The following is a 24257-nucleotide window of genomic DNA, read 5'->3' on the forward strand; positions in this document are numbered from 1 at the left end:
CACTAGTCTGCCTTCACCAGCTCCTCTGCCTCAGCTCTGACCCCACTCGCTGATGGCCTCAGATGCTTCTGGGCTCACTGTGCCTGGGATCACAGGCTCCACATACCTCCCTCATTGGCTCTTCACTTTTCTCTATCCAGTCAAGGCCAGAAGCTCTTTTCCTGGGAGGTTGCCAGGCGGCCTTGCGAGGCTGCAGCAGCTGGGAGGAAGGTGCGGGGCAGCTACCCGCGTCAGAGAGAGCCTGTCCCAACTCTCTCAGCCAGCCATGCCAGGGACACTGCCCTGGCCTGCCCCAAGAGACAAGTGCAGGCAAATGGAAGAGGGAGGAAGAAGGGAGTAAAGGGCACGGAGGGTGGCCTGACTTGCTCAGGAGGACTTGCACTTAGTCCGGAGCTGCCCTGGGACAAGTCCGGATGTCGGGCCTTGGTTGGATTTAGCAAGGGAAAGGGTCCTGCCTAGTGGAACCGAGAGAGAGGATGGAAGGTGGTAGGGAAGCCACCCATTCCTTTGGTGGCCCAAGATAGGCACTTGGGCAGGGTGATGTGACACTTCCTAAGAAATGAGAAGCCATCTCCCTATCAAGGTAGATTCAGAGCTGTCTTCCTGAAAAGGTGCACAGTGAGGACACCCATTAGCATCCAGATACCAAGCCATGGCATGGGATAGAGCTGGCACCAAATTACAGGGAGGGGCACATCGTCTGGCTTGGGGGTGTCCTGCCACAGGTTTGGTGGCTCAGCACCACTTCACAGATGAGGCTCAGAGAGTGGGACTCATGGGCCAGGAGAGCCTAGAAGAGTTTGGAAGAAGCCCATGTGCCCAGAAAAGGAAGAAGACTTGAAGGCCTGATCAGGCGGGAATTCTGCCTTTTGAAGGTGGCTGGAGGTAGAGGCTTTGAGTGATGTGGCATCCATCTTGTCTTGTTCTCTACCTTCTGCATGGGGTAAGTGGGGAGGTGCATGGGTCGGCAGTTAGAACAGTTTATTCCCATGTCTTCTTGAATTCAAGTGCAATCCCTGGCCATGAGAGACCTTGGTGTGTTGGACATGGAAAGGGTAGAGGCTGGGGCTGCAGGGCGTTGGCTGCCCACTTTGGAGAGGATGCTGGGGTCTGGGGCTTGGAGTCAGTCATGAGGCTGAAAGGCCGGGCAGACACTATGTGCATGGCTGATCCAAGTTCTAGGTCTCCTCTGTGTAGCCAGAACCATACTGGTGCCTGGCCACCTGGACCCCAGGCTGTGTGATGTCGTACCTGGGGTCAGCAGGGCTACTGTGCAGCCACAGCTGGGTGCTTAGGTTCTAGCTGGGTCCACCACCCTCTGAAAGTGTTGGAGGTGTGGCCTGGAGCCACTTGCCCAACCTCCCCCAGCTGAGTTTGCTCATAGTGAAGCAGGAGGATGGCATACTTACTGCATGCGGGTTGCCCCGGTGTCAGAGCCTGTGTCTGCAAAGTGTGCTCCTTCTGTCCTACTCTGTCCTTGTGGTTTTGAGCTTCTAGGAGTGTGTCTCCTGCCATGTGCATGTCTGACCTATCTGAGAACTCAACCCACAATGCAGACAGGGACAGCTTTGCAGGATGGGGTGTGGAAGATGATCATATACAGAGGAGTAAAATGGTTTTGTATACATTCTTTAGATGTCTCTTTTCCTGTGCATTTTTATATAAATATAGTTTAAGGAAATGAACACATCCTACAGATACTGTTTTAAAACATTTTTATATAAATATAGTTTAAGGAAATGAACACATCCTACAGATACTGTTTTAAAAGCTGCCTTTCACCTAATAATATATAGAAACCAATATACATGAAAGTTTGTTAAATATAGCATATATCAATATCATTTGTAATGGCTGCCTACTATTTGCTTGAACGGTAGATCATATGTTTAAAGACAACTATTGGGAATTTATATTATCACCAAATTTTCACCATCATGTTCAACACTGAGATGACACCCTCTTGTATACTGAGTTCTACTTATGTGCTTGTCTCCTTAAGAGAGATTGCTATGAAGGGAATGGCTGAATCAATGGCCTTGCCCTCTCTGAGGCTCTCAGTACACAATGAGACTTGTCCTCCAAAATGATGCCCTGACTGATCCGCTGGCCAACCCTGTTTGAGAGCCTTCCAGGAAAGAGCCCTCTTGAGTGGTCCACGCCCAATCCTGCAAAGCTGCCCCTGTCTGCAGTATGGGTTGAGTTCTGAGATGGGTCAGACTAAGGGAGGGGATAGTAGGTCTGAGAGGAGAACTGGGTCAGAAGACTGGTGGTGATATTGTGTAAGTCAGGAGCATGGCCCCCGCCAACCTCTAGTCCAGTGGCATAAATGGGGGCAGGGGGCAGGGGGTGGCAGGAGGGGACTGACCTGGCAGGGTCAGTTCCCAGGGATGCCGAGGCATATGGTCCACTTGGAGCACAGTGTTGACATTGAAGTGAGAAGAGTGACTGGGTCAGGGGAGTTTTCCCCCAGTCTTAGAGATGGTAGGGAGCCAGCAGAAGCTGAGTGAGAAGCGAGGGCTGATGTGGGCCAAGAAGAATCAGGGGGCAGTGAGTGCTGCCAGAAGAAAGCACAGATGGCAGCTGGTAGTGACTGTGGCCTGTGAACTGTAGGTGTGAGGGGAGTGGTAAAGTGGAGGGAGAAGCTAACTAACAGGGACACGGATTCAGACCTCAGGTGTGCATCCATCTGGCTGGGACTCATCACCTAAAAGTCTCTGTGTCGTAAAGAGCTGCCATCTTCAGTCCCATGAAAAGATTTTTCTTCCTGACTCAAATTTATAGTCCCATCAAAAAAGACTTTTGATCTTCTGAGACGAAACATCCATCCTGGTCTTTGCCTGATGAGGTAGGACAAGAAACTGTGAAGATGGAGTCTGGAGCAGGACCCACCTAGCTCCACTCCCTTGTCATGGGCTCTTGTGAGTGCCCCTGCCACTTTGGCCTGGGAGTCCCTGATGGCCCCTCTGCCTGTATCATTGGGGCCTGCACCTGCCCTGATTTGGGAAGTAAGTGGCTTATTTGGTTCTGATTTGACAGAAAACTTCTAAGCAGCGTGACCAAGAGGCTTGTCAAGGGGAAACTGGTGAGTTTCCAATCAAGTAGTGGGAGGTCCTGAGCTGAGGCCCAGAAGAGGTAAGGGCCCACCCCCCACAAGGCCTGTCAGTCAGTCACCAGCCTGAGACCAAGATCTCAGGCGGCTCAATGGGCTGCTCCAGTGGCTGCTGGGATGGGCCAGTGGGCATTGTGGTCCTAGGATCTCCTCTGGAGTGAGCTGTGACGTGGCAACCTTAGTGCAGGGCTAGGCATGCAGGGCTCCCACTCGCAGTGATGAGGTGCCGTTCCTGGCATGCGGCGGGCTCAGGCTTCCTTGGCTGCTCTGTCAGTACAGTTTATGGGAAATCCAGCCCTTGCTGACATGGCAAATTTGGTTTGCTCTTGGCGCCCTGCCCTGCCCTGCCCTGCCCATTTTAATGTGCCCCTGACCTCCATGAAAACATGTCCTGGACTTGCCAGCTAGCAGCATGGCCCAACTGCTCAGGCCCTGGCCCTGCAGGGGCCCAGGGGATGGCGGGCCTCTAAAAGGGAGACCCTTGTGCCTAGGACTGTGTGGGCAGAGCCAGGAGCCCTGCTTACTGTCATGACCACTCACCGAAGCCTCCTGCCCCTCTCCTGAGGCCCAAGGGACAGGCTGTGGTGGGTCAGTGCTTTGACTCAAGCCATCTTCGGTCAGTTCCATCCTGGAGAGCTGGCTTCCCTTCTCCAGCCCCTCCTGGACCTGGGAGGCCCTCATAGGCCATGGAAGGGCAGCACTTGCCTCAGGGGCAGAGAGGCAACAATGAGGCTAGAAGACAAAGTTAGGAAGAGAAATCAGAGCACAGGACACCTCACCTGGTGCCCAAGGGCTTGCCCATTGGACACAGAGCCTACCCTTGAGCTACACAGGGCTGACACCTCCAGGCCATGCTGACTAAGGACAGGCGAGAGTCACTATGATCACTGTGCTAGGTTGTGCTGGGCAGTTGCAAGAATATTGGTGTCTTCTGTCCTCACAGCAGTCCTGAAGGGTGGACTTTTTTTTTTTTAATTCCCATTTTATAAATGAGGACAATGAGGCAAGTCAGAGGGAGAGGTTAGATGACCCATTCAAGGTCTGTCAGATGGCCACTAAGGAGTGAGAGAGACAGCCCAACCCCAAAGAGACTGTCCCCCAGCCTCTATCCTTCCCCATTCCTCCTTCTGGATCCACTCGTGTTGACCACTGCTGCCAACACTCACCAGGCAGGAGTCTGGCCATCAGAGTTCTCTAAGAGAGTTGGTGGCCTGCCTGTCTCAGCCATCTCCCCAACAGACAGGCCATGCGTTCCTCAAGGTGAGTGGCCCTGGGCAGATGTAGGATGTGCTGCCCAGAGGGGCCCTTTGGCCAGACTTCACCAGCTCTGGCTTCCCCATGCCCAGAGGACAGTCTGGAAGGTCTCAGTGTGCCAAGGACCTTATGGTGATGAGCCATTATAAATACAAGAAGTAACAAACCGTGTGCTTGCCTTTGCCCCCAGGAACCCTGTTGAATCTACTGAGAAGGGACGTTCACAATGAACGCCATGAGCATCTCAGCTCTTGGAGGAAGCAGCAAAGGTGAGGTCTGGGTGCCCCCTGGGCCTGGACTTGGACACAAAGTAGCAGAGTGAGAGCAGTGTATGGGGAGGGCTGCAAGCAGGCCTTGGGGCCCTGAGGTGGAGCGCGCCTGCTGAGGCTGCCTGGCCTTGCCACCGCCAGGGAAGCCTCTCCCAGCAGGCGAGGAGGAGCGCAATACTGTCCTCAAGCAGATGAAGGTTCGCACCACGCTGAAGGGGGACAAGAGCTGGATCACCAAACAGGATGAATCGGAGGGCCGCACCCTGTAAGTCTGGGAGGCTGGGAGGGCCGGCAGCGACAGGCTCTGGGTGTTGGATGTCACTCCATGGGTTACATTAAACCAGTCCCAGGGTGGGAAAGGCCCAGTGCCAGAGTGTGCAATGTGGACGCGGGCTGGGGAAGGAGAAGGTGCAATGGGAATGGTGGGCCAAGTTCCTGAGGTACATGTGGCGGTCCCCTTTTGTGTTCCCTCTTTGCTCAGTGAGCTGCCCTCTGGCTGGACTCATGCCACCTCGCTTTCATCAGCTGGGGAGGTCCCGAAGGCCAGGTGAGAGGTGCTGCCCAGATGGCAGGTGGGTGGGCCCGCACTGCAGTCCTCGGGGGGCAGGGAGGCCTTTGAACTCCACTGGAAGGACGGCTTTTCCACTTCCTGGGAAAAGGAGCACAGGGATGACTGGATGCAGGTCCCCTGGGGCCAGCTGCCTCTCCAGCTACACCTCCGTGACTTCAGCTGTGAACTGAGACCAAAATTGTCACTGAACACCCCCAAAGGGGTGCAGACAATGTCTCTGAGATCCTCTGGGGCCTTAAAGAGTCACACATGACTCTGTTGCATAGGTAATCAGAGTGCCAGGGCAGACTCCAAGTTCAAGATGACATGTTTTGACAGCTGGCTCTCCTCTCTATTTCAAGGACTTTTGCATAGAGGTGTCCAGGGTGGTTCTAAAGTGTCAGCACATCCTGCCCAGATCAGGGGGAACTACTCCTAAGAAGTAGGGGTTTAGCATTAGGGGATAGGGAATTAGGTTGAGGTTGGCGGGGGGTGGGGGCACTAAATTCAGTCTTGATCCTTGTTCCAAAGAGCCAGCAGTTGGCAGTTGAGGACAGTGGCCACAGCTGGAAGGGTGGGGTCCAAGTTCAGTGCTAGCCCAATGGGCTGCCTCTGGTCACGGTGGCCTTGCCCAGAATCTCTCAGTGACTCAGCACCTGTCACCTACCAGGTCCTGTACTGGGCACAGAGGACACAACCCTTTCCTCAGGGAACTGACATCCTAGCAGGGTAAAGGGGCCTGACCCAAGTAGAGAGATGAGCTTAAAAGATAGACTTGCTGATTGTGATAGCAGGTGGCAGTTGGCAAGGTCCTGAGTATAGTTCAAAGATAATCTACTCATTGTGGGGTATGTTTACTTTGGGGGTGCAGTTCTCAGCCTGGGCTTTGGTTTGGAAGTATGTTTGGAAAACACATGGGATAAGGGACATTTTTTGCTTTGCTCCCAGCCCAAGTGAGTTGTGGGGATGGAGGGCAGTGCCCCTGCCACCTGCCCATGTGGGTCCCTTTAAAGGGGTGGTCTTAAGACCATCCCACGCTACTCCAGCCTAATCTTCCCTGCCCACATCCCTCACCGGACTCCTCTGAGTACTCCCTGCCCCCCAGGCAGGGAGTGAAGGCATCCCACCAGCTGGAGGAGGGAGGCTGGAGCAGAATGAGAGGTAAAGAATAGCTGGCCTTCTCTGGCTCCTGCCTGGGCTCCACCCCTTGGGCCCTCATGAGTCTTCCTGGAGAGTACTGGGCAGAGTGGGGCATCAGATCAGGTTAGGGTTTCTACCTGACATGGCTTCAGCCCCCAGGCTCTGACCATAGAGCCTCCAGCCTGAGCTGGGTCAGCTCTGAGGGTAGAGGTAGGGAGTGTCGTCATCCATCTCAGAAGAACACCTGCTCAGGGGAGCACTGGGGCCCGGCAGAACAGGGAGAAACCTGACTTTGGATGGGATACCTCTGTGTTCATGCCCAGCCATGGAACATACCTTCCTGGGCACCGCTGTGAGCCAGGGCCCAGAAAAATTAGCCTTTCCTGGGAAGCATGAGGGAGACAGGCAGATCAGGACAGGCACCCTGGCTAGGGATGCAGATATGGCTGGCTGCCTTGAGAAGCAACCGGGGCCTCTTGCTGCCCTTGTTCTGACCACACTGGGACACCCACCAGCCCACCCCCTTTACTGTCATCAGGCAGCCTGGGCCCACCTATGAGACTTCAGTTCACATCCTACCTTCTTTTCCCTCAGCAGGCCCCTGAGCACGAGGGCTCCCACAGGCTATATCATCCGGTAGGTGACTGCAGGAGCCCGCCCACTTCCCCATGCCTACCCATACGGCCCTGGCTTCTCCCAGGGGGCTCACCAGGCTGCTTCTCCCGGACTCTCTTTCAGCGGAGTGTTCACCAGGCCTGTGGACAGCTCGTCTCAGCCTCACCAGCACTTCCCCAAGGCCAATGGAGCTCCAAAAAGGTGTGTCCACAGGGTGCTGGCCAGTTGTCCAGTGGGAGGTATGGGAGTCCACTGCCTGTCACTGAGTGGGTGGTAGGTGTCAGGTGTCAGGTCTCTTCCTGTGTAAGGAAGGGCCCTGGACCACACAACCAGTGCCCTTGTCCTTGTGCCAGTCATGGCACAGGGTCACCAGGACAGAGTCACAGGGAAGAGGCTGTGCAGAGCCCAGACTTGCTGATCAGCTGTGCTGAGTTGTGTGCTTTGGGCCGCCGTCTTCTCAACAGGCTGACACCAGGCTGAACCTGGTGTCAGAAAAGCAGGACCAAGGGGGCTGGGCCTGTCTCTGGCAAGAGGGTGGCCCTGCTCAGGGTGGTGCACATGTCCTGGGTATCTGGCAGGGCTTAGAGCAAAGAAGAAAGGGCACCAGCACCCACTTGTCCACCTGCCATGTGCCTGCTGGGCCATGTAGGCAAATGTGGAAGCAAGAGGGGGCCTGCAGGCACACACCTGAAAACTCCTTGTCTCTCTAGCATGGCCAGTCTGGGGAAAGCAGCTCCCACTGGCCCTCCCCGCCCCTCCTCCTCTGGCTACAAGATGACCACGGAGGATTACAAGAAGCTGTGAGTAGGCAATCGCAGACCTAACTTGGTTCCCTTTTCCCAGGGCCCAAACATGGGGGCCACTGAGGGCAGCTGCCTGCTTGCCTCTGAGCACAATGCAGACTGCTGTCCTGCCACTCTGACCTCCTTGCCAGTTGCCATTGGGGCCTGGACCCCACCAGAGGGTGGCGAGCCCCAGAAGGCTGGACATTGTACACCTTATACTTCTGATCTCAGGCAAAGCAGGGGCTGTAGGAAGCTTGCGGAAGGAGCTGGTGGGTCTAGAGAAAGTGTCTTGGGTCATGGCCCTGACTATTTCCTGGACTGAGCCGGGCTGGCCTAGCACCTGATGAGTCCAAGCGTGCTGCTGGCCCTGGCAGCCTGTCAGCTATGGGCACTTCGTAACTAAATGTGGGTTGCTTCTTGTATGTCAATCTTTGGGGTCCCCCTTGGAGCTCCCAATGTGGCCCCACACAAGGCCCCCTCCTGTGGACCCAGCAGGGCGGGGTCTGGACAGATGTGGATTGTGCCTGCATTCCCAGGGGCCCAACATCTTGCTTGTCCCCTGTCATCATCCATTGACATGGAGCAACTAGGGAATCTCTCTGCAGAAGGAGATGAGGCTTGAACTGGGTCTTGGGGGACAGTAAGGGTGGGAACAGGGAGGGATAGCAAGCTTAGCTTTCCAAGAGGAAGGAGTGGCTTGAACAGAGTCCAGGGGCAGCCAGGCTAACACATGTTGTTGTTCTTATAAGTTAGGAGGCCAAGCTGCAGAGGGCGTGACAGAGAATGGTGTGAGGGTGGTCGAGGGAGGAGGGGCCATGACTGGCAGCATCTTCAATCCCCCACACCAGGGCCCCCTACAACATCAGGCGCAGCTCAGCATCAAGAGCTGCTGAAGAGGAGGAGGTGCCCTTCTCTTCTGACGAGCAGAAACGGAGGTAACGGTGCCTGATGGGTGTCCCACGGACAGGGCAGGGCCCAAGTCTCCACCGCCTGGGGAGACAGGGATCGTGCATGACATAAGGAGCATCTGTCTTGTCAGTTGGCGGAGGGTGGCCCCCAGCAACAGGGAGCATTCCTGGAGTCCCTGAACCACCCACTCAGTGCTGGGCCTGCCCGGGAGCCCCCTCTAAGGAACTTTCTATGAGGGCAGAACCGAGGTAACGAGCAATTTCTCTATCAGTTTGTTCAAAAGGGTCCTGAGCAAATTGGACTGAAGTAGGCAGTGCCTGGTGCCCAGGGACAAGCCACCTGCATATGGCTGGGGACAGGGCCAGGCTCTAGAGGGGCCCATGCCCCTTGTCCCAAAGTGAGGGCTGGGTGCTTGGGCACAGCTAGGCCCCAACCTCAGCCTGTTGCCCCCCAGTGCCAACATCTGCTGGCCTGTCCTTGACATTGGAAATGCACCGAAGGCCCCCATGCTGAAGGCCCAACAGATGGGCAATGCTAAGGGCAGAGTCAACAGTAGCAGAGGGAAGAGCTAAGAGCTCCAGGGCCAGGGTGCCAGACATTGATTTCCCACTGTGCAGCCGGCTAAGTGTGGGCTCTCAGGCAGGTCACTAAAGCTTTCTTCTGCTTCCTGAGTAGCTGCCCTGCCTCATCCATTAGCTGCCCCCTCTCTGTGCCACCCCAGGTCCGAGGCTGCCAGCAGTGTGGTGAGGAAGACAGCTCCCCGGGAGCACTCCTATGTCCTGTCAGCGGCCAAGAAGAACGCTGGGTGAGCAGCTCAGCAGGGGACCCAGCAGGGCTACCCACCTGCTCCATACTCTGGGCCAGGTCCTTTCCCCTCAGGGTTCTGCTCTTCCTCTGCCTGTGACAGTGGGTTTACAGGGACCCCACGAGTACTTTCTGGAAACCTGAGAGGTCTGGCTGCTGCCATCAGGGCAGGTAGGGTGCTGGGGTTGATGTCACATGTCTGTGGCTTCTGCGAACATGTCACCTTTCTGCCTCCTTCAGCAGCCCTGCCCAGGAGACACTGGCCCCGTTCATTGCCAAGAGGTAAGTGTGGGCAAAGGGAGGGAAGCTCTTGCACTCATAGGGGTGGAGTGTGCAGAGAGTGGGTGCAGAGGGGGATGCAGTTGCTGTCCCTGTGCAGAGGGAGTTGTGCAGAGTTGGTGGCTTCTGTTTGGAAGCCCATGGTTGGCCATGGTGGCACAGAAGACCCTGGCAAGCAATGCTGCATAAGCAGGAGTCTGGCTCAGAGAACACGGCTGGTGACAAGAAACTTCCATTTGCCAGTGGCCAATAGGACCAGGTCCCTGACCCAAGATGGAGCTGTAGTGTTTCTTGGAAACAATGGGGTTTTGCACTGGGGTTTTGCACACTGGCCTCTGGGGTTTTGCAGCAAGAGTAGGTACCAGGGAAGAAAGCAGTTGTTCCTTTGCACTCCTTCCCATCCTACCATGGGTTGGCTGGACAATGCCTTGGCAGGAGGGGTAATTGAGAACCCCTGCCTGACCAGGCCCTTGGGAGTGACCATGACATTGGAGATGGGTCCTAAAGGCTGAACAAGAGCCAGTGGGCCACGATCAGGACATCAGGATGCTGCTGCTGAGTGAGGGGACAGGACATCTTCTGGGAGAGGAGAGTACTTGGGGAGGACAGGGAAGAAAAACTTCTGGAAAGCTGAATTTAGGGCTAGTCTGTTGGATAGAGAGGGAAGATATATATGACAAGCTGAGGACTGAAAAACAAGGGGAACTTGGCATGCCAAGTGTTCCAGGCAGAGGTCCCAGCTGTGCAGAGACTCAGAGGTGGGAAGACCAAAAATGCTGACCAGAATACAGCCAGCATGATCTTAGAGACAAGTTCCCACCAAGAGTCGGGAGTGCTTTGTCATGGCAGCCTCAGGAACCTCATAGAACTGTCCCAGGCCTTTCTCCCAGCTTCTGGTGTCGCTGGCAGTCCTTGCCTTTTAGACACATCACTCCTACCTCTGCCTCCACTGTCAGAACACCTTCTTTTCTCTGTGTGTCTGTGTCCAAGTTTCCCTTTTACAAGGACAACAGTTGTTGCATTTAGGGCTCACTCTACCCCAGTATGACCTCACTGTAACTTGATGACAAATTGATTGCAAAGACTACTTCCAAATAAGATCACGTTGCCAGGCTCCAGGCAGACATGAATTTTGGCAGGACGCTATTCAACCCCGTGTCCTGTCCTTATCCCAAACTGCAGTCACTCAGCCACCAACATGACTGAAAGAAAGCATGTCATTCAGGCCCCAAGTGCATCTGTTTCTCTCTTTCCCAAAGGGTGGTTGAGGATGGGTCTTCTGAGAAAAGCCAGGACCCACCTGCTCTGTCGAGATTCCTTGCTGGCTCAAGCAGGTAATCAATTGCTCACCTCTGCCCATGGCTGGTGACTGCCAGGTCACCTCCCTACAGGGCCTCAGGGTCAGTGTCCCCATGTGCCCAGTGACAGGATGGGACACCGAAATCAGTAAGGGCCTGTCTGGCTCGATGTCCTGAGGTTTAAAGGAGCAAAACAGCCTGGTCTTCTGGGAGAGAGTGCTTCAGTCTCGTCTGTCTGGTGCTTATCTGTGTCAACTTAACCCTTGCACCACTGAGCACTGTAGTGGCCAACTGTGGGATGTGAGGTGGTCTGCAGCCAGGGTACTTGTCTAAGGCTCTCCTGTAAGTTGGTCAAGTTCACCCTGCCAATGCTGTCCTCCCCCTCCTTCTTTGCCAGTGCAGACAGGGGCAGAACCAAGGTGTCACGGGCCATTTGGGTGGAGCTCATGCTGAGCCCAGGTGGGTGCCAGGAACTGGGTCTGGCCCATGAGCCCATGAGATGGGAGGCTCTGGCATTGGGGTGACAGGGCAGGGACAGTCTGAGTGCGGGTGATCTCACTCCAGGCAGGGCTCTGATTTGCCCTGATTTCTGAGCCCTAGAGTGTTGGGCAGATAATGGTGCTCTCTTTTGTCTGCAGGCAAAAGGCAATCAATACCTCTTTGTACTCTGAGCTGAATCATGCTAAGTCCTGTGAGAACGCCACTGCCCCTGGGGCTGTTACGGGTCTTGTAATGCCACTGCATGTCCACACACCCCTCCTTGACTCAAGCCCCTCAACCATTTGTATGTGACCTTGGTCCTTGGGGCCACCTCTTCTGTGCCAGGAGAGAGATATGATAACCTGCTACAGCCCAGACTGGTGGAGGAGAGAGAAAACTGCAGGAGTTCAAGGCCAGCTGCAGGTCACAGCCAGAGCAACAGGAAAATTTAAGAGCTCTTCACGAGGTAGCATTGATGGGACACGGTGACTAATGGAATACAGGGGCTTAGTATGCCAGCATTGCTGGAACAAAGGGTCACAAACTGGTTGACACAAATAGCCAAATGTATTGTCTCCCAGTTCTGGAGGCTGGAAGTTTGTAATCAAGATGTCAGTAGGGTTGATTTCTACTAAGATCTCTCTATTTGGTGTATAAATGGCTGTCTTCTCCCTGAATTTCTTCACAAGGTCTTCCTCAGTGTGTCTGTGTCCTGACCTCCTCTTTTTATAAGGACATTAGTCATATTAGACTAGGAGCCACCCTACTCCAGTGTGACTTCATCTTAATTATATCTGAAACATCCTTATTCCAAATAAGCTCACATTCTGAGGTACTGGGGATTAGGATGTAAATATATAAATTTTGGAGGGGACACAATTTACCAAAAACAAAGCACATTTCTGAAAAGTGAAAGAGACAATCTCTCAGTCGTGTCTGACTCTTGTGACCCCATGGACTATACAGTCCATGGAATTCTCCAGGCCAGAATACTGGAGTGGATAACCATTCTCTTCTCCAGGATCCCCAACCCAGGGATCTCCTTAGTTTCTGTTTTGAAAAAAAAAAAAAAAAAAAAAAGCAATTAACGTTGGTTTCACATGCTTTCTTAAAGCACAGAGAAGGAGAACTAGGTTGTGCTATCAATTGACAGGCATTTTAACATTTATTCCAGAAAACTCCTTTGGATGTTTACTACCCACCACCTGGCTGTCACAGCAAAGTGGCTGTCTGTCTTGGTCGGGCTGCCATAACCAAGTCCCCCACCATAAGTATGCGATAGTGGTTGGTCAGGAAGGCTCTTCCATTAGTGTTTGCAAACCACAAGGTAGCTTCCCTATGAACTGCTGGCTGGTCCCAGGCAGCCTTCCTGTCTGATGCTACCCCCATGAGGCCCTGCAGTGACTCAGGGGGTCACCATCAGCCCCCCACGCCTGGCTCCTGCCTGCTAGTTATCCAGAATTCCAGGCCTGGTTGTATCCCTGAAGGAGCCCAGACCACTGGGGAACAGGGATTGAACCAAAATAGCTGGTTTGTGGCCAACTAGGAGGGTGCCCCTGTCTTAGGCACCAAACCCTACAGGGGAACAGAAAGAGTGCCACAGCAGGATGACCCATCCCTCTCTGGACCCCTGACCTGCCTGGGTGCTCCAAAGGCCTCTCAGTACCAAGTGTCCAAATCTGAGCTCCCATCTCCATCATCTCCTCTGTCCTTTTCCCTCTCCACCTCAACAGCCCACCTGTGGCAGTGGCCCTGCCTCCATGCACCATGTGGCCTAGTTTCTTGGGTTCATCTCATTTCCCCATTCTTGATGTGAAAGATAACTCCTGCTCACCTTCCAAAGTGCACTTTCTCGGATACCCCCTCTCAGAGACACTAGCCTGTGTGAGAGCCCCAGGCCTGGCTGCTGCCCCCATCACAGCACTGCTCAAGCTTTCTTGCCTCTCTGCTTCACCTGATCAGGTGAGGCTGGGCCCCAGCATGCTGCCTGGCAGAGGAACTAAGGAGCTGTCAGTAAGAGCACAGCTTCTGGTACAAGGCAAAACCCTTGCATTGCCCTCTATGGGCTGTGTAGCCTTGATTAAGTCCCTCTGTGCTTCAGGGTCCTCATATGTAAAATAGGGAGCAATAGGGAGCAGTGATACCTACCTCCAGAGGCTGTCCAAAAGACTAAATGGGATAATGCATGTGAAGTCCTTTGTGCAGTGCCTTGGTGCTGGTACGGTTGGGTGCTTCTTGAGCTGCAGAAAGAAAGAAAGTGAAAGAAAGTGAAGTCGCTCAGTCGTGTCTGACTCTTTGCAACCCCATGGACTGTTGCCCGCCAGAGTCCTCTTTCCATGGAATTCTCCAGGCAAGAGTATGGGAGTGGGTTGCCATTTCTGTCTCCAGGGGATCTTCCTGACTCAGGGATCGAACCGGCTCTCCTGCATTGCAGGCAGACACTTTACTGTCTGAGCCACCAGGAAGTCCATCATCAAATGAAAAGGCCAATATTGCCCTCTACTGGTGTCAGAGGGAAATGCCACCATGGGCAGCAGAGAAGGAGTTCCTCTGTCCTTCCTCCCTGACTTCTCCCCCTCTTTTAGCTGGATGAGTCCTTTGGCACAGGCCACTTGCATTCCCACCTGCAGCTTCAGCCTCACTGGATAAGAGCTTCTGGCCTCCAGCAGCTCTCAACCTGGCCGACCCCTTCAGATTGAACTAAAGCTGTGGGTGGTTGAGGGTCTGGAGAGGGGCGAGGCTGCTGGCTGCAGAGGAGGAGAGGCTGGAAGGCCCCTGTGTGAATTTGCTGGGGCTTCCGTGAAAGGGTTCCAGAAACTGGGTGGATTAAACAACAGAAATGCGTGCTTTCAGAGTTCTAGAGGCCAGAAGTCCTAAATCAAGGAAGGTGTCAGCAGGGCAAGTTGCTCCTCTGAAGGCTCTGGAGTAGAGTCTGTTCCAGGCCTTTCTCTCAGCTTCAGTCCTTGGCACCTCTTAGCGTGTAGATGCATCACTCCGACATTTGCTTCTGCCATCACATGGCTGTCTTCCCTCTGTGTATTTGTCCCCTTTCTATAAGGCACCCTCTCTACTCCAATACAATCTCATCGTAAATATTTACCTCTGCAACGACACTATTTCCAAATAAGGTCACATTCACAGATACCAGGGGCTTTAGCACATCTTTTAGGATGGACACAATGCCACCCATAGCAGGACCCATGGGGGCTGAGCCTTTAAGTCAAAATCGCTCAGGAGGCAAGCGTTGAGGAAGAGGCGCCAGCTGGGACAGCGCTTGGTTCCTGTTTCCTGTCTGACAGAATTAGAAATGCCAGGGAGAAGGTATGCTTTACTTGCCTGTGACATCCCCAGGGACAGTGGAACGTGTCCCTGCTCCGTGGCACAAAGGAGCAACAGGCTGTCTTCATGGTCATCACGAATGGAGATGGACTGAGATCAGAGCTACCCATGTGCACCAGGCCCCCTCTGGGCTTTCGTGTGTAGAGAAGCCCTGTCCACCGCAGCCCTTCCATTTCCTCTCGTCATCTCAGTGTCCAGAATGTACAGAGATGAGCAGCTCACTGACCTTCCCTCCAGAGGCTCCCTGTCTCCATCCTGCCCCCCACGCACCCCTCCTCCTCCTGGGATCCCCGAGTGTCCTTTCTGACGTGCCTGATCATGTCAAGGCCCCACCTCTGCCTCAAGCACATCTTGTGGACTTTCTTTGCCACAGTCGATCTGGTCTCTGTCTTTAAGAGCCCCGCCGGCCTCTACCTCCTCCCTCCTCCCTCTGTCTCTCTCCAGTGAGTTTGGGCTGAGCTACTCCTCCATGGAACTTTCCAGGTGCCTTTGGGGCTTGATTTGGGCATGGCCCTACAGGTGACTTGTGTCAGTGCCCATGCCACTTGGCCCTCATCCTGTTCCCTGCTGGGCCGGGGGCTTCACCAGGGCAGGCCTGGGACTCACCCCTACCTGTACTCCAGTGGCCAGGAAAAACCAAAGGAAGGAGTGAGTGGCTGTAATGTGGACCTGATAGGTGTCTTGATTGGAGTGAAGAGGAACCCCACAAAGCCAGAAGGTTCTAGATTCTCTCCAGCCCTAACCATCAGCACAGCCAGATCCTCTTGGGTGTCAGGCCCTGCAGTGGGGACACAAAATCCAGTGGAATTGGAGGGCTGTGTGCAGTCACTCTCAACCAGGCTCTGAGCAAGGGAACGCTCAAAGGGACCTTCTGAGGGCTGAGAATGTCTGATCCTGCCTGGGCTCCAGCTCATGTGCACCTGCTCTCTGACCTTCAAGCCCTGAGTCTCCCCTTTCACTGGCTGTCACTCCAGATTTGGTGTGTAGGTTTCCTGAGCATCTTGCTCACCATGTGTTCCCATCAGCCCATGAACTCACAAATTGCCACTTTGGATGCTGCAGTGCAGCCACTGACAGGGCTCACCTCTGTACCCAGAAGGCCCCTCACTGTGTCTGAAGGAGGCTGGGATCAAGAATACAAGACTGCTAAGAGGTCCTTTGGTCCCCTTCCTCTGGGACGTGGAGGTCAGTGGCCCAAGCTCAGCTGCGGCACCAAGAAGACTCAAGTCCAAGGAGGAGACAAGAGAAACAAAGGGAGGGCCAAGGTCTGGGTGTCCCACTGCACTAGCCAGGACGCTCCTGAGAGAGGACACCCTGGGACCCCCAGCACAGATGGAGAAGGGGAGGCCTTTCTTACCATCAACTCTCTACCTCTCTCTTTTGGCTGCAGTGCAAGAGGTGAGGAGACTGTCCGCCTGCAGATCACAACACCCGGGGCAGGACTCCACCTGGTGGCCCCACACCTGGAAGGAATGAGGTACACATGATTCTAGAGATGGGAGCAGCAGGGCCAGGCTGCAAGTGATGAGGTCTGCAGGCTGGTTGGTGGGAGAAATAAGCAACCTGGATTCTTTGCCCCATCCCATTTCCCTCCAGAACTCCTGGGAGCAAGCACTTGGTTCCATGGGAGAACAGATGCAGCCCTGGGGACACCCTGTCTAGAGTCACTGACTGTCTGCCTGGTTGGGGGGAGGCAGACACAGACATATGTGAGGTCAGGCCAGAGATGCCGACCTAGCCATGTGCCAGGAGCCCCTGGAAGTGATGGCTCACCCTGCTGGGCCCTGAGGATGGGAGCAGCCAGCTGTACTGGCTGGGCATCTGGGCTTTGTGGAGCCCCGCGCTGCCCCCTCCCCCAGGCCACTAAGGCGGTTGTGTGTGACTGGGGCTGGGGTCACTGGATCAGCCTCAACAGTTCAGGAGTGGGGGCAGTTCAGGGAGGTGCACAACCAGCAGGGAGCACAGTGGACTCAGGCTTACTTGGAGATAGGGGGCAGACAGTCAGGTAACATGCAGGCAGGGCTTGGGGGATGGGGGGATGTGTCCAGCAAAGCTGAGGTGGGAGCAGTTGGAAATCTGAGCAGGGAGGGGAGACCCGTGGAGGGAGGGAGACTTCTGCGCTTCTCTGCGGCACTTTGACTCCTGCTTATTTAGCTACTCACCTGCTTCCATGCCAGCACCTGGGAGGCTGCAATGAAGCAGACAGATTGGGACCCCATCTCATGAGGCCAAAGTCTGGGGAGGGAGGCCAGACTGGACCCCCAGGCTAATCCTTGGGGCAGTGGGAGCTCCAAGCAAGGGTCTCTCACCTGCATGGTGGTGGGGGTGCTTAAGGAAGGCTTCCTGGAGGAACTGACATCCAAAATGACTCCTGATGGATCTGTGGGTCCCTTGACTCTCTTCTTTGTTCCCCCCTTTCTACACCCCAGGCCCAGTCAGGCACTGAGTCCTGTCCATTCTGTTTTAGAGATATTTCTGTCCCTACTCCCTTCCCTGGGGCCAGGCCTCCTCTATCACTCATCCCATCCAAGAATCTTCATATTTCTACCTGGGTGCCATTTCTAAAGGGCAGCAGTAGTCCTCTGCCAGGCCTGGGGAAAATCCATGCAACACCCCCTTCCTTTTAGGCTCTGCAGCCTGAACTCTACCTTGCCTGATGGGGCCCATCCACCCCCTCGTGGCTCCCCTTATATACCCTCCTCCCTGGACCTTGCCTTCCAGCCTTCCCCAGCCCCACCTGGCTGTGCAGGTTGTAGGCTCTGCCGGGGATGCCCTTCCCATTTGCATTGTTCAGTCTCAGCCAGGATGTCTCCCATCTGCTGCACCTCCTTCACCTGTGTGTCTTTCTGTGAAGGGCTTTCCATGCTGAGCTCACACAGAGAGTCTTCTACACAGAGTCACGATTGTCCACACACAGATGGCTCTGCCCCAAGAACCCCAAGTTCCTGGAGAGCCCAGAGCCTGTCCCAGAACAGGACCGCAGTAGCATTTATTGCTGGAATAATTGAGAATTACCCAGTGTGACAATGTCTGTAATATGGCAACACTGGAAGCTGCTTCACTGGTTTCCTTAAGGTGACCAGTACCTGAGAAACAAGGGCAAAGTGACCCTGAGAGACACAGGAGGAAGCCAGGCTGTCTCTGAGGAAGGTCTGCACTGTGTGCCCCGTAAGGCCTCTGGCATTTTGTCTGAAAGTGACAAAGCTATAACAGCCCATTGAGATCCCCTGGAATGCCCCCTCCCACTTTCCAACAGAAAATCAAGTTGGAGAAAAGGAAGAAAGAGGGAAAACTCTTAACTGAATTCACTAAGCCCTGCCCTGCCCTAAACAGCCAAGCCCATGTCCCCATGTAGGATGTAGATGCAATCACTGTGTCCATTTTACAGATGAGAAAACTGAGACCCTGAATGGTTCAGTAACTGCCAAGTCCCATGATCGAGAGCAGGCAGATCCACAATTCCCACCTAGCCTGCCTGACTCTCACCCCACACTTATTGCTCCATAACTCACTACAGTAGTGGGGCTAGGGGTAGAGGGCAGTGTGGGATGCTATACTTAGTACTTTACAAATTACTATTTATGATGACCTTACCAGGAGGCCTTTCAGAGTTTGTGGTTGAGCTCTGGGAGAGAGGTCAGGGCTCAAGAGATTTCCATGTTCTATGCAGAGGGATGAGAGTGGAAATAATGGGGTTCAAGTTTGATGTTTACATGGGGTACAATGTCAAGGGGCTCGAGGAGAGAGGATCCGGCAAATTGAGCACAGACCATATTGTGGAGGTGGTGGCTGCCTGATCATTCCCCTGGAGGCAGCCGGGGAGGGTGGTCAGTTCCGGCTATGTTGAGGGTGAGCTTCCTGAGGGCCAGTCCAGGAAGTAGTGGGTATATGGAGAAGTGGGAAAAGGCAGATGTCATTGGCTTCAGAATGACAGTTGACACCATGGGAGCAGAGGAGGTGACCAAGGTCAGTGGCAAAGCATGCACATGTTGAGGAATGCCAGAAACACCAACATTTAAGGGGCAGAAGAGGAGAAATAGGTGGAAGAGATAAGGAAGGTGTGGCAAGGCAAGTAGGAAGCAGTGACACAGAGTCATGATGGATGGATGGGGGAGAAAAGGTGGAAGTTACCCACTGGGTCAGTGGTCCTGAATGGTCACAATGACGGGAGGGTTTCTGTTGGGGTTGGCACCATAAGACTCCCTGATGACCTCAGAGAGAATACAGGAAGTTTGAATCAAGAAGAGGGTAGGATCAATTTTACCCCATAGAAGATTATAGTCCAAAACTCTGAAGAAGCCAGACTGCTTGGGTTCAAATCTCAGCTCTTCTTCTTGTTATTTGTGGAACTTGGGGCGAGTCACTCCAAGTCCTCTGTGCCTCAGTTTGCTCATCTGGAAAGTGGGCATGGATAAGAACAGTGACCATGTTGTGGGGTTGATGTGAGTAATGCACGCAGAGTCATGAGAATGGGGTTTGACTGCCAATCAATATTAGTTGTTAGTAGATTTTGATAATTAGCCAATCCTGCAACATCAGGATTTAAGCTCTTTGGAGAAAGTTAGAATTTGGGGATGAGGTAGCTGCCCCCACTTAAGTGTGGGTGCTTAACTTCTGTTTCTTTCCACTATAGGTCTTCCTCAGGTTCCAAAGACAAAGAGGTCCCTCACCCCAGAGAGCCCAAGAGAAACTTGACTAATGAAGGAGCATTCAGGAGCCCTGATGCAGACTCTGAAAGGTAATTCAGTGCAGGGACCAGAGCCCATGTGGCCCCCCCTCCAAGGTCAGTGGATGGAGCTGGGACCAGGGCTGTTCCATTCCTCACTGTGTCCCCAGTGTCTGGGGTGCAGGTCCACAATGAATATCTGTTGAAAGAATGAATGAAGGAATGCATAAGGCCTGGAGAAGGGTAGGCCTCCACCAAGATCCCTCAGGGAGCCACTTGGACAAAACTGTAGGCCAGGCCACCACAATCCCAGCCCTCAGTCCAACCTCATTGTGCCTTTACTCTATGGAAAGCAACCCTGTGGACAGCCATGGCAAGCAAGGCCACTGAGCTGAAGGTTTAGGGAAGTCAGTGATCAAAGGATGTGTGGGCCCTTGCAGAGCATCTCACAGGGACTTCCAGGATGGCCTGTGGACAAAGGGAGATGTGGAAGGGGTGCAGGGATGGGAGGCAGAATGATAGCATGGAATGATGAGTCCAGAGGGGCTGGTTTTGCCCAGCATCATGTAACCATCCAACTCACCTCTCCCTGAAGCCCGACCAGGGGAGCCTGGGTGTAGTGGGCAGGGACTGAGAGTTGGGCATGTCCTCAGTGAGAAGCTTGTAGCTAGTAATGGAGAAGAGCCTATAGGCTTGTCCACCTGCCATCGTCTTCTTATTGTGGAACCTCAGCCCTGGGCTCTGTGGTTTATTAGTGGCTCCAACCGTTTTGCCCTTTGTTCTGTTGGTCATCCCCCTGCCCACCTCCCATTGTGCCCCCTTGCTCTGTTTCTTGGCTCCACTCTTGTTCCCAGCCCATCAGGTTTGGGATGAAAGCTAAAATAGTGCTGGTATCATCCTGGCTTCCGTTGAAACAATACAGCGTGGCAACTGAAGGCCTGGGCTTCTGGGCCTTGAGGACTGCTCTCAGGATGCCTGAAAGTGAAGGTCGCTCAATCGTGTCTGACTCTTTGCAACCCCATGGACTATGTAGTCCATGGAATTCTCCAGGCCAGAATACTGGAGTGGGTATCCTTTCCCTTCTCCAGGGAATCTTCCCAACCCAGGGATTGAACCCAGGTCTCCTGCATTGCAGGTAGATTCTTGACCAGCTGAGCCACAAGGGAAGCACATTAAATTAAATTAATTTATGTTAATTTAAGTAAAATTAAAGCCCATTTTTCCAGTGGTCATGCATGGATGTGAGATTTGGACTATAAAGAAAGCTGACCACCAAAGAATTGATGCTTTTGAACTGTGGTGTTGGAGAAGACACTTGAGAGTCCCTTGAACTGTAAGGAGATCCAACCAGTCCATCCTAAAGGAGATCAGTCCTGGGTGTTCATGGGAAGTACTGATGTTGAAACTGAAAGTCCAATACTTTGTCCACCTGATGCGAAGAGCTGACTCATTGGAAAACACCCTGATGCTGGGAAAGATTGAGGGCAGGAGGAGAAGGGGATGACAGAGGATGAGATGGTTGCATGGCATCACCGATTCAATGGACATGGGTTTGGGTGGACTCCGGGAGTTGGTGATGGACAGGGAGGCCTGGAATGCTGTGGTTCATGGGGTCACCATGAGTCGGACATGACTGAGTGACTGAACTGAACTGAACTGAATTAAATTACATCAAATCAAATTTACATTAAATCATTAAATTACATTAAATCAAATTTACATTAAATCAAAACCCAGTAAATCAGCAAATGTTTATTTTCCCATCCAGATCAATTGCACAGTCAAGTGATGGCAACATGGGATCGGAAGCCATGGGCTCCCCAGATGAAGACTTGGTTGGAGCAGACGTCAGCTCTGGGAGAGGAGGGTGAGCTACCCTGGGGAGGCCAGTGGCCCCAAGTTGCTGATTCTTTCATGTTCCTGGTGATAGTCCAGGGTCAAGTGTCCACAGCTGCTTGGGTTGCTGAGGGCGGGGCACTGCTCATTTTCCATAGTCCTGCCCACTGCTTCTCCCATCTCCAGCATTCCCACCGCCACCACATCCTTTGTCCCTGGACTTTCCACTCTCGAGATTTACCTCTCCTTGAATCTTGCTTCTTCTCCTACTCTCTTCCATTGGCTCTCAAGTTCCTCCCAAGTAGGCACAAGGTAGACATGGGGAGCTAGGTTGATCTGTGGCAAGGAGAGAATGATGGGTGAATCACTGCCTTCTTGCTTCTTGGCTGAGCTCTAAGGGCAAGCTAGAAGGAAGTCCTTCATCTCTGCTTTTTCCCTTCCCTTCCAGAAGCCCCAAAGCCTCCTCCATACCCCCACCTTTCTTCTCTGGCCAGCTCTACTCTCAGGTTCAGTGAATGGAAGAGCAGTGGCCCAGAGAGAAAAAGTGGGAGATGAGTGTATCCACCTGGGCTCTGACTTCTTGGACTTGGATGGAGTCAGGGCCCATTTTCTCAGGTGATTTGTGGAGTGGCAAGGTCGCACCTGTCCCCAAGTGGTTTCAAACCAAGCATAACTCTTCCTGGGGGGAAAAGTCCAGGTGTGAAGATGTTGGCAGAGATAGTTCAGCTCCAAGCTGTACTACAGCCCTCATGGTTCAGAGAAGATGGCCAGAGAGGAATGGCGAAAGTGATGCCTGCAGAGAGCCACTAAAGCACTTGCCATCCAGCACCCCTGCCCTACAGCAGTCTGTCCAAGGAGGGACTCCTCTGCTTTCCCAACTGGCCCCCTCAGTTGCCCCTACTTGTCTGAGCCCACCAGGAGCTGTTGCCCTCCCTATGGTTACTAGTTTGCAACTGATGCCTGAACCCTGACCCCCACTTGCACAAGCCCACCTGGGAAGAGGATGGCAGGCTGGTGCCTCTGGTGCCAGGAAAGCACATGGGGCCAGGGCCTTGGTTCTCTGAGCTTCCCCTAGTGGGGAGGGCTGTGCAAGAGCCCCATACCTGCAGCCAGTGTCACAGTGCTGGCCAGCACGGTCCTGCAGGTTGACTCCATTCTCTGGTCCAACATTACTGGACTTGGTTCTTGATTACTTCATCTTCGTATATTTATCCAGATCATCCTTCTTGCGCATGCCCCGTGACAAATTGAAGTCTTTGATTTCTGTTTTCAGTTTCCTTAAAATGAAGCTGAAGCTCATATTGCAGAATTATTTGAAGAATCTTCTAGATTTTTAGGACTTTTAATGCAGTGTTTTACACTGTCTCTTTTATAGTTATTTTGACAATGACTGTTAAGAGACTTGCTTTTATGATCTTTCCAGAGAAAAAGTTGTTTGTCATGAACAAAAAAGCACTCTCCTTTTCCGTTCATTTTCCTGAGTTTACTTAATAAATTAATTCAGTGATTATGGTGGGTTTGGGTGGAGTGTGCAGGCTAGTACAGGTGACCAGGTGCTCCATGAGCCCTAACTTTGCGGAGTGCTGTGATTCATGCAGAGACAGAGAACTCAGCCTACACCTGGGAAGGCTGCATAAGACAGCACCCACTGAATCTGTTATCAAATTGACGGGCACAGACAGACTGCAAACGGTTGCAGCTTCTGCAGATAGCCACAGGGCCCAGTAATAATCACGGGAGCATTTTAGCACGTGTTAGGGCCCAGACTGATGCTGAAGCTGAAGCTCCAGTATTTTGGTCACCTGATGTGAACAGCCAACTCATTAGAAAAGAGCCTGATGCTGGGAAAGATCGAGGGCAGAAGGAGAAACATTGAGGGCAGAAGGAGAAGAGGGCATCAGAAGATGAGATGGCTGGATGGCATCACCAAAGCAATGGACATGAAATTGGGCAAACTTCAGTAGATGGTGAGGGACAGGGTGATGCTGGAAAAGAGTGAAGGCAGGAGAACGGGATGACAGAGGATGAGATGGTTGGATGGCATTACCTACTTGATGGACATGAGTTTGAGCAAGCTCCAGGAGTTGGTGATGGACAGGGAAGCCTGGTGTGCTGCAGTCCATGGGGTCACAGAGGGTCAGACAAGACTGAGTGAGTGACCTGAACTGAACTGAGGGAGGCTTGGTGTGCTGCAGCTCATGGGGTCGCAAAGAGTCAGACATGACTGGGCGACTTAGCATACTAGTGCACACGCTGTTCTCAGAAAACGTATGAGGCAGACACAGTTATCACCCAATTTCAGAAGCCACTCTCTTGGGGGAAGTAGACATAAAGACACAAAGTCCTGAACCAAGACCAGGCTTGGCCTCCTTCCACAGGCTGTGCTCACCTGCTGGCTTCACCCCTCTCCTGGATGATCAGGAGGTGCCCAGTGCCAACTCACAACCTCTCAAGCCTGCACCAGCAACCACCAGGTAAGGGTGAGCCAACTGCCCAATGATCAACCTCTTTGCCTCTGACACCTCAGGTTCCCCCTCGCACTTCTCAGCTCTATGACATCTTCACATCAGGCAATCACCACAGGACAGGAAGCCTAGAAGGGGCCCTGACATAGCCCACCCACCGGGGGCAGTGGGAGAGGAGGTACAGGTGATAAGTCAGGTGACCCAGACAACTTAGCACATAGCCACAGGGACTCAAGCTGAGGTGGCAGAGAAGAACACATTGGAAGGTGGAGCTTAGAAAGAGACCCTGCTCTGGAGTACTCAAGGGGAAGAATCCCAGGGACAACCAGTAGAGGGCTCAGTCCCAAGGAGCCTTTGGAGGTGGCTGGGGAGGTGCAAAGGTGCAATGGGAAGAGGTTGTACATTCCCAGGCTGCACTCTTCTCTGCCCTATTTGATCTACCAATCCACCAGTGGA

General features: G+C 53.4%; 1 protein-coding gene across 1 annotated transcript in view; it reads left to right on the forward strand.

Annotated features, from left to right (window-relative positions):
* The window catches only part of ZNF185 (zinc finger protein 185 with LIM domain), a 71746-nt gene that overhangs the window by 20215 nt on the left and 27274 nt on the right, over positions 1-24257 (forward strand). The window contains exons 3-15 of the mRNA XM_055564470.1: positions 4557-4635; positions 4777-4900; positions 5117-5182; positions 6923-6961; positions 7064-7141; positions 7651-7740; positions 8574-8660; positions 9356-9439; positions 9679-9720; positions 16225-16311; positions 19468-19572; positions 21269-21367; positions 23715-23810. Coding sequence (XP_055420445.1) covers positions 4593-4635; positions 4777-4900; positions 5117-5182; positions 6923-6961; positions 7064-7141; positions 7651-7740; positions 8574-8660; positions 9356-9439; positions 9679-9720; positions 16225-16311; positions 19468-19572; positions 21269-21367; positions 23715-23810 — 1040 coding nt within the window. The 5' untranslated portion in view covers positions 4557-4592. The remainder of the gene's footprint in view (positions 1-4556; positions 4636-4776; positions 4901-5116; positions 5183-6922; positions 6962-7063; positions 7142-7650; positions 7741-8573; positions 8661-9355; positions 9440-9678; positions 9721-16224; positions 16312-19467; positions 19573-21268; positions 21368-23714; positions 23811-24257) is intronic.

This window comes from Bubalus kerabau, chromosome X, assembly GCF_029407905.1.
Source record: "Bubalus kerabau isolate K-KA32 ecotype Philippines breed swamp buffalo chromosome X, PCC_UOA_SB_1v2, whole genome shotgun sequence".
NCBI lineage: Eukaryota > Metazoa > Chordata > Mammalia > Artiodactyla > Bovidae > Bubalus > Bubalus kerabau.